The 9,760-nt window shown below is 39.2% G+C and overlaps 1 protein-coding gene across 1 annotated transcript; it reads right to left on the bottom strand.

Annotated features, from left to right (window-relative positions):
- Positions 1–4,232: 4,232 nt before the first annotated feature.
- On the bottom strand, positions 4,233–6,783 carry LOC138977350 (interleukin 17-like protein). The gene is made up of 2 exons (XM_070350252.1): positions 6,188–6,783; positions 4,233–5,012 (listed from the first exon to the last, which is right to left on the bottom strand). The coding sequence occupies exons 1-2, from the start codon at positions 6,425–6,427 to the stop codon at positions 4,587–4,589; spliced, it is 666 nt and encodes a 221-aa protein (XP_070206353.1). The 5' UTR covers positions 6,428–6,783; the 3' UTR covers positions 4,233–4,586.
- Positions 6,784–9,760: the final 2,977 nt, after the last annotated feature.

Below are 9,760 nucleotides of genomic sequence, written 5' to 3'. Positions count from 1 at the left end.
AGATTAGAGTATGCATATGTTTATATCCATATTGTACTGCTGTATTGTGAATTATTTGATGTTGTATATGATCCGTCATGTTTGATGTTATTTATGTTTTTATTCCTATGTATATTTTTCTTTTCGTTTCACACCACTTCGTATGGGGCTATGGCCTTAATCATAAGCCTATCATAATAGAAGCTGCTAAGTACTATTACCAGCAGTCGACACGCAGTCGACACGCGATAATAATATGCCCTTTGACCTTTCCTTGGGAATATCCTTTACTAAAAATAGAATACGGGATTGTGAGAAAGCTGTTCAATGGCACTCATGCACTATAATTTTATTCGATTTTCAATACATGACTCAAAATCTTTGGGATAAGTCAAAATGAAAAAAATACAAGTATATAGATTTAAGAAAACGTTGAAAACCGTTTGGAATGAAGCAAATGAATAAAATACAATAATTACGAGTTCAGAAAAAAATAAAAATAAACTTGCCTTCAACGAAGCGAATCGAACCCAGTGTAGGATCCGGTCCGGTCCCCCCTCTGAAGTAGTCCCCCGGGGGACCAATTCGTGGCAAAAACTGCTCTATAATGGTCCCCCCTTAGACATCCAGCCTCGTTTTTCTTGTTACAATGTTAGTAATGTTACCAGCAATTTCAGAGAAAAGAAAGGAAAGAATCAGAGACTGCTTTCATTTCTTCTTATCAGTATTTATTTATTATTCATTTTATTTCATGTGATTTTTCTGTTGAACGGCATTATAAATCAGATCTATTTTATTTTCTGCAAAATATAGTCAAACAAAGAGATTGCTGTCTGTGCACTACATAATACCGGACGAAGATATAGATTGAAAATGGCTTGAATGCCTAAGAAAAACGAGGCTGGATGTCTAAGGGGGGACCATTATAGAGCAGTTTTTGCCACGAATTGGTCCCCCGGGGGACTACTTCAGACGGGGGACCGGACCGGATCCTACACCGGGACCACAAAAGTAAGAACTAGCGCAACGTCCATCGGGAACTCTACCGACTGAGCTATTTTGTCACACTGTAGTCGAGTGAGATTTTAACGTTAATAGTACACTTGAGTTCTCGAGCGTGGCGACGACTCGGTGACTCGAGTTTCCGAGTCTCTCCGTTCGTATTTGTGTAGTGTTCTCCATATCTCACTGTTCGGGGCTAGTTCAGTAACTGACCCTACGCTCCCGGTCACTTCGTATAAGTTTGGAAAGCAATATCAAGTAGCGATAATTTCAAGCGAGACCGACATTACTGATACGAAATGCATTGACCAATCGCCAAAAGGCGCATGAAAGGATATCCCGGGAGTTAGTTCGGGAGAACGACGATCTATGGACGGTTTATCATATAAAGGGAAGCAAGTGGTTAAAAGCGGGCGTCAACAGAGCCAATGAACAATGCTATCTACTTGTAGTATTTCATCCACTTGTGCCTTAATGAATAAACCATCCATCCATCCATCTCTCTTTCTATCTTTCGCTCATTCCATCCCTCTTCTCTCTTCTACCCCATCTCTCTCTTTTTCTCTGTTACTTGCGTTTCTTTCTTTCTGTTTTGTTCCTCGGACAAATGCTTCCCTCTTTTGTTTGCAACTAACCACATTAGGGTCACATTTACTGATTCTAAGTTAACCGCCATAATGTTCACATTTTCTTAATTTATGTGGGAATGCGGATGAGTAATTGCCATTGGAATGGGAAAGAGAGAGAGAGAGAGAGAGAGAGAGAGAGAGAGAGACAGAGACAGAGACAGAGACAGAGAGACAGAGAGAGACAGACAGAGACAGAGACAGAGACAGACAGACAGAGACAAAGACAGACTAAGATTGAGAGAGAGGCAGAGAAAGAGAGAGAGGTGTCACACAAAAACACAACCGGAATGAAATGTTTCTTTAAACAACAAACTCATAGCTGTAATTAATTGTTTTGGTGTTTTATTACTGATTAACAAGCATATTTACGCCCCACACATGTAAATCAAAACAATGTAATACTGTTTTAAGGTCAATAAATGCATTAATATTGTAGGGTCACCGAGACATGAGTTGACCAGTTGCACAACAAGACAGCATTTAAATGTACGCATGTATCGTTAGTGTGAAAACAACAACCGTTTTCACGAGATGATCACAATACTGAAAACAGGCCGTTCACTTGGTATCACAGGAAATGCACTTTCTGAGTATTTCACACAGATAATAACAACCAAATATTATACATGATAAAAAATATCATTCATTAAAAATGGACAACATAATTTCCTTATCGCATTGGTTTTGAGGAATGCCACGTACTAAGAATTGTTTAGATGTGTGTTGAAATGAATTGTTCAGATGTTCAGACGAATTGTTGAGATGTTTGTTGAAATGAATGTTGAGAGATGAATTGTTGAGATGTATTTTCAGATGAATAGTTGAAATGAATGTTGAGATGAACTGTTGCGATGTATGTTCAGATGATATTGATAATATGCATGTTCAGAGGAATTGTTCAAACGAATTGTTTAAATAAATGAATCAGGTGTAGTAACCTCCGTCAAGCAAAATGAAAGAACAAAGTAACATTCAAAATGGATTTCAGTCAGTGATGAAACTGGACGAATACATGCATCACTTGTTAGCAAGTCAAAACACTTGCCATTGAAGCAAAGCCATGGAATTACAGATCACTATAACAAATACTATCAACATCACAGTCTTCAAATATTGCCTCAGTTTCTCCAAGATCGGAGGGGTTGAATGTTCGAGATTGTCACACAATAAATAACTTTAATTTACATGTCATGTACATGGTCAATATTGAGTAATATACTTAACTTAACGAGTTATAAAGTACAACGATTTAGAAAAGGTTATGAGCTGATAATGTTTCTCTCTCTCTCTATCTCTCTCTCTCTCTCTCTCTCTCTCTCTCTCTCTCTCTCTCTCTCTCTCTCTCTCTCTCTCTCTCTCTCTCTCTCTCTAAAGAATTTATCTTGTCTTGTCTCTCTTTCAATGGTTTCAAAACGCCTGTTTTAGAGTTCGGAAATCCATTAAAAAAACGATATCACAAGAAACTCATCTTTGAGGAAAACAACTACCTTTCCCACGCTTGCACGACTATGACGAAGGACACGTAAACGTTCCATTCATCACAGCAAAAATCGCAATTCCATTTATATCCATACTTACAACACACTGTCAATAGTTCAAATACTTTTCCGAACAGACCTCTGAACCGATCAGGCATGTTTAGTGAATCAAGACAGCTAACGGTGGATATTCATCATGTCACGAGAGAGGATATAGAGTCTACTGATCAGTCAATATGACCTACTATTAGTAAATAGAAACATGGAAACCTCGGATAGTTATAAAACAAGTTTAGTATGACTACATCAGGAAAACATAAAGCAAATCAACTTGCGACAAACACAGCTCTATCTAAGGATGCACTTTTTTTCCGGCGGACATGAAGAACAATAACTCTACATTTAGACATCAGGAGAGTCGGGAAAATTCACAATCAGATCTCAACACGGCATGGCAGTGAGGAAGCGTCGAAGCAAAGAATAACGAGCAATAACCTCAACAACACGAGGACAACAATGGCAGAGATTGGACAAACTGTATTACCTGAGATGTTCTCAAAATTAAGGAGAATATATGTTCAGGAAAAAAGCTTAGAATTAGAATTGAATTCAACAGATAACAGTTTTGCCAGTTGTAAATAATGTAAAAATACCAAACGAAATTGATCAAAACAAAACAAAAGTAAGACATTTTCAACGCTAGCTGATAAGGAGGGAATAATTCACAAAATACCAACTATATCACACAAAACAAAGGAAAATAAATAAACTGTAACTGTAACAAACTGTATAAGGTTTGCAAGCAATTTTGATTTTTAAAACATTTGACATAAATCAATCAACATGAAAGTAATACTTTGCACATGTATTTACACAAATGAACACATCGGGTCAATGTGACCTACAAGATGTATGCTTACTGCAATGTTTTTGAAAAAAAATGGTCTTGGAACGATATGGCACATTCACCCAAAGATTTTAAATCTGAGAGCTACTTTGAGGCCGTGTTCAAACCAAACTCCCAACCATTTCTGATCGGAAAAAGAGGAAAATTAAACTGGATTCTTTCTGACCAAGTGCTGTTGATTACCACGTCAGGAGAGATGTGGGGGGGGGGGGGGGGGGAGAAGGAAGGGGACTGATTGAGAAAAAGAATTGTAACTGGATTTTTTTCGGACACAGTGTATTTTGATTTCAAAAAAAGACATTTACAACGCTAGTTATAAGGAGGGAATAATTCACAAAATATAAAACTATATCACACAAAACAAAGGAATTTAAGCAGAATGTAACTGTAACAAACCGTATAAGGTTTGCAAGACATTTTGATTTCAAAAAAATGTTGTACGATTACGGGAGGGAGACGGAGAGGGCTTTAAGAAAGGTGAATAATTGAGAAAAGGAATTTAACTGGATTCTTTCGGACCCATTGTAGTTTGATTTCAAAGGGATATTGGAGGGGGGGGGGGGTGGTGGAGTTTTTTTGAGAAAACTAACTTTATGTGGCCCAGGGCAATGCCGCAGAAGGGGCAGCGGGAGCCTTGAGGGCGCATGTGCAGGATGTGGTGACGTCAATGCGTTCTTCTTCATACTTCTGCGTACCTTGGAAGCATCCCACGGGTTTGAGCACGACGATTGTTGTTTTGACAGGCTCGCACCCAAAAGCACCGTTCTCCACGCAGCGATCGCACTTACACTTGGCCCACTTGAGACTGGACGGGTAGTAGCCAGTGGGCAGCTCTAAGATGTCGTAGTAGTAAGGACACAGGCTGCGATGCTCCAGGGGCGCAGTGTCCAGACGTGTCAGGGTGTTGGGGCACGTCTTGTTCTCGTTGGGGTCACCGGGGGTGATTTTAGCGTTTTCCGTTGGGACTCCATAGGCTTTGCCGCCGATAGCGCTCGCCAGAAATTTGGTTTGCGTCACCTGTTGGACAGAGAGAAGAGAGTTTTGGTCAGAGACGGCGTTCTTGTATTAAGCGGTAAATTGGTTACTAGTCTGTCCACAGAAGAGTTCAGATCGGATGTGCGGAAAGAGAGAATAAGAAGGAGAAGGAGAAGGAGAAGAAGAAGAAGAAGAAGAAGAAGAAGAAGAAGAAGAAGAAGAAGAAGAAGAAGAAGAAGAAGAAGAAGATGAAGAAGATGAAATAGAACAAGAAGAATAACACTTTCTAATTGTCTGAGTTGTAATTCTTTGAAATTTTAGCACAAGGTGTTTTAAAGTACGGAGAGAATAGTCACGTATCAAAAACTGCGGACGAATAACACGAGATTTTGAAAACAAACAAAACGTTTTTATTTGCAGTCTTTGCAGGCAGTTATCTTACAAAATTAACTGGCAGTCCCAAACTTTACAAGACAGTTCTCAAAAAAAGGTTCTTCTTGTTCTTGGTAAGCCTCGAGTTTTTGACTGAGAACATGACAATGGTCAGAAAACAACATTTGAATAGGCGGACGAGTATTCTTTAACTAATCAGATTATAAAAGAAACAATAAAATAGATAACATACAGAAAAAATGAAGGAAGAAAATAAACCCAACTTGAAATGTACCTGGAGAAACAATTCAATCTACCATCACAAAATGGCTAACTATCGCTTTCAATGCATTCATAACAAATTGCTTCATACAGGTTGTAATGTATAGTTAATCATACTCCAGATACAATTTAGAGAAAACAAGAAATTCCTCTGATAGGAAAAACACCCCCGTTGGTCAAAGGGAAATAACCATTCTCACTGCCACCAACTGAGAAGGTTATTTCTCTTTGACCAACGGGGGTGTCCGTCTATAAGTTGTTGTATAATTTTAATCCACCAATAACTCCCTAACCGTGTGTTTGACTGGTCCCAATTTTTGTAAGGACCGTCTCAGGAATGTATAGAACCTGTTCACCAAGTTTGGTGACGATCGGTCCGTTCATTCTTGAGATCTACTTGCGAACACAAACACACAAATACCGCCACAAACACATCGAGTGAAACCTATACACACCCCTATACCGGGGGTGTAAAAAGAAACAACAGAAACAGGTCAGAAATATGGACTCTGTCGAGGTAATTTTCATAATTAATCCAACAGAAAAGAGAAATATGGACTTACCTCTGAGTTGATTTGCTGAAACATTTGTGGAAGGTTGGTGGGCTGGGAGCAGTCAACCAGTTCGGTTACTGCGCGTTTATGTCTGTGTTGCTGCTGCTGCTGCTGCTGGTCTGACTTGGCATTCTGCATCGCCTTTCCGACGACATCTTTCATCGGCAGAGCTGTCGTCAGACAGAGGAAGACGGCGAAGACCGCAGGGAGGACCAAACGACGAGCCGACACAAAGCTGGTGGAAGCCATGGCGGGTTTTGGTGAAGGTGTGACGGCAACGAACGTGTTGAGCAGATATATAAACAGTTTGTCTCCTAGATGGAACACTGCACAGACTTTGTTGGAGCGGAAAGTTGGTGACTTTTGTAGGAAACTATGATCCGTCAATCCGAAGTCAGCTGACTGTTGTGAATAAGCTGAATAGAACACTGTGCAAACTCCTGTCGCAACAACTAGAAATAAAGCCCTGTGAGCACAACGAAGCTTTGCGAACAATCAGAAATCAGGAGACGTTTTGAATGGAAGATACAAGCTGATTCTTCAGCACTCGTTGGTAAAAAGTGAGAAAATTGAAGAGACAGCTGTAAAGTGTTTCTCTACTCAGCTTATTTCGAACTAATGTTGCTTTACCAGTGGTTAGCTAACAGTTATATAGGCCTAGGGCGAAATCAGATCCTGTTCGCCATAGCTCCCTGAAGGCGAATCGATCGGGGATTTCCTGAGTTCCGGGTCCATTTTTAGCATCGCTGGTTGATATGTGTGGACTGGGTAGCTAAATTTAGATTAAGGGAGACTTTGTTGTTCATCGCAAGTGATCGGCCCCCCGCAGTGACACCCTCGCATAGTCACTCTTACGCCCTCCCCTCCAAATTTACCCCCACTCTTTGCCTACTCTTTCTCTCTCTCTCTCTCTCTCTCTCTCTCTCTCTCTCTCTCTCTCTCTCTCTCTCTCTCTCTCTCTCTAGCCTGCAACGTGTATATAGTCCTGTAAATAGTTGTTCTGCCTTTTTATTATATTTAGTCAAGTTTTGACTAAATATTTTAACATCGAGGGGGAATCGAAACGAGGGTATGGTGTATGTGCGTCTGTCTGTCTGTGTGTGTGTGTAGAGCGATTCAGACTAAACTACTGGACCGATCTTTATGAAATTTGACATGAGAGTTCCTGGGTATGAAATCCCCGAACGTTTTTTTCATTTTTTTGATAAATGTCTTTGATGACGTCATATCCGGCTTTTCGTGAAAGTTGAGGCGGCACTGTCACGCCCTCATTTTTCAACCAAATTGGTTGAAATTTTGGTCAAGTAATCTTCGACGAAGCCCGGGGTTCGGTATTGCATTTCAGCTTGGTGGCTTAAAAATTAATTAATGACTTTGGTCATTAAAAATCTGAAAATTGTAAAAAAAATAAAAATTTATAAAACGATCCAAATTTACGTTTATCTTATTTTCCATCATTTGCTGATTCCAAAAACATATAAATATGTTATATTCGGATTAAAAACAAGCTCTGAAAATTAAATATATAAAAATTATTATCAAATTTTTTTTTTCGAAATCGTTTTAAAAACACTTTCATCTTATTCCTTGTCGGTTCCTGATTCCAAAAACATATAGATATGATATGTTTGGATTAAAAACACGCTCAGAAAGTTAAAACGAAGAGAGGTACAGAAAAGCGTGCTATGCAGCATAGCGTAACCACTACCCCACTCTTCTTGTCAATTTCACTGCCTATGCCGTGAGCGGTGGACCACGAGTATACGGTCTTGCTGCGTTGCATTGCGTTCAGTTTCATTCTGTGAGTTCGACAGCTACTTGACTAAATATTGTATTTTCGCCTTACGCGACTTGTTATATTTAGTCAAGTTTTGACTAAATATTTTTTTATTTCTTTACTTTTATGTTTATCTTTTGTAATTGTTTTACGTTTGTATATATATGCATATAAGATTAGAGTAGTCCCTCTCCGGGCGAGGCCTGGTTGAAAAGAAGCTTGTTTATATTGCTTATGCCACAACCCTCGTAAAATAAAATTTGATTTGATTTGATTTGATTTGATTTGATATCTCTCTCTCTCTCTCTCTCTCTCTCTCTCTCTCTCTCTCTCTCTCTCTCTCTCACTTTGTGCGGCTATATCTGTATGCTGTTATGTTTTGCTTTTTGTTTGTTTTTGTTTTAGACTTGTTGTCAAATGACATTGTGTAAGAAGGGCAGGTTGGAAGATTAGGCTAAGCCTAAAACCTTTATCCTTGTGTGATAAAGTTCTGAGTTCTGAGTTTTCTCTCTCTCTCTCTCTCTCTCTCTCTCTCTCTCTCTCTCTCTCTCTCTCTCTCCCTTTCTCTCTCTCTCTCATTTGATTTGATATAGAGATATATAAATATGTATATAAATATATATATATACAAATATATATATAAATGTATATATCATTGACGTTACACGGTGCCCACTGTGGGGGGAGAGTGAGAGAGAGAGAGAGAGAGAGAGAGAGAGAGAGAGAGAGAGAGAGAGAGAGAGAGAGAGAGAGAGAGAGAGAGAGAGAGGGGGAGAGTGAGAGAAAGAGTGAGAGAGAGAGAGAGGGGGGGGGGAGAGTGAGAGAGAGAGAGAGAGAGGGGAGAGTGAGAGAGAGAGTGACAGAGAGAGAGAGAAAGCAAACGAGAGAGAGTTAGTGATTTTCGTGCTCGATGTGTATGTGAGCGTGTGTGTGTGTGTGTGTGTGTGTGTGTGTGTGTGTGTGTGTGTGTGTGTGTGTGTGTGTGTGTGTGTGTGTGTGTGTGTGTTTGAGTGAGTTGAGTGAGTGAGTTGAGTGAGTGTGTTGTCCGTAGTTTTGTAATTAAGGTTGATAGAGACTAAACAAGTCGCGTAATGCGAAAATACAACATTTAGTCAAGTAGCTGTCGAACTCACAGAATGAAACTGAACGCAATGCCATTTTTCAGCAAGACCGTATACTCGTAGCATCCTCAGTCCACCGCTCATGGCAAAGGCAGTGAAATTGACAAGAAGAGCGGGGTAGTAGTTGCGCTAAGAAGGATAGCACGCTTTTCTGTACCTCTCTTTGTTTTAACTTTCTGAGCGTGTTTTTAATCCAAACATATCATATCTATATGTTTTTGGAATCAGGAACCGACAAGGAATAAGATGAAAGTGTTTTTAAATTGATTTCGACAATTTAATTTTGATAATAATTTTTATATATTTAATTTTCAGAGCTTGTTTTTAATCCAAATATAACATATTTATATGTTTTTGGAATCAGAAAATGATGGAGAATAAGATGAACGTAAATTTGGATCGTTTTATAAATTTTTATTTTTTTTTTTACAATTTTCCGATTTTTAATGACCAAAGTCATTAATTAATTTTTAAGCCACCAAGCTGAAATGCAATACCGAAGTCCGGGCTTCGTCGAAGATTACTTGACCAAAATTTCAACCAATTTGGTTGAAAAATGAGAGCGTGACAGTGCCGCCTCAACTTTCACGAAAAGCCGGATATGACGTCATCAAAGACATTTATCAAAAAAATGAAAAAAAACGTTCGGGGATATCAATCCCAGGAACTCTCATGTAAAATTTC

The sequence above is a fragment of the Littorina saxatilis genome, linkage group LG9 (genome assembly GCF_037325665.1).
Source record: "Littorina saxatilis isolate snail1 linkage group LG9, US_GU_Lsax_2.0, whole genome shotgun sequence".
In the NCBI taxonomy this organism is placed as follows: Eukaryota; Metazoa; Mollusca; class Gastropoda; order Littorinimorpha; family Littorinidae; genus Littorina; species Littorina saxatilis.
Note: the sequence above shows the minus strand (reverse complement) of the source record. Positions and strands in the feature narration are given on the sequence as shown.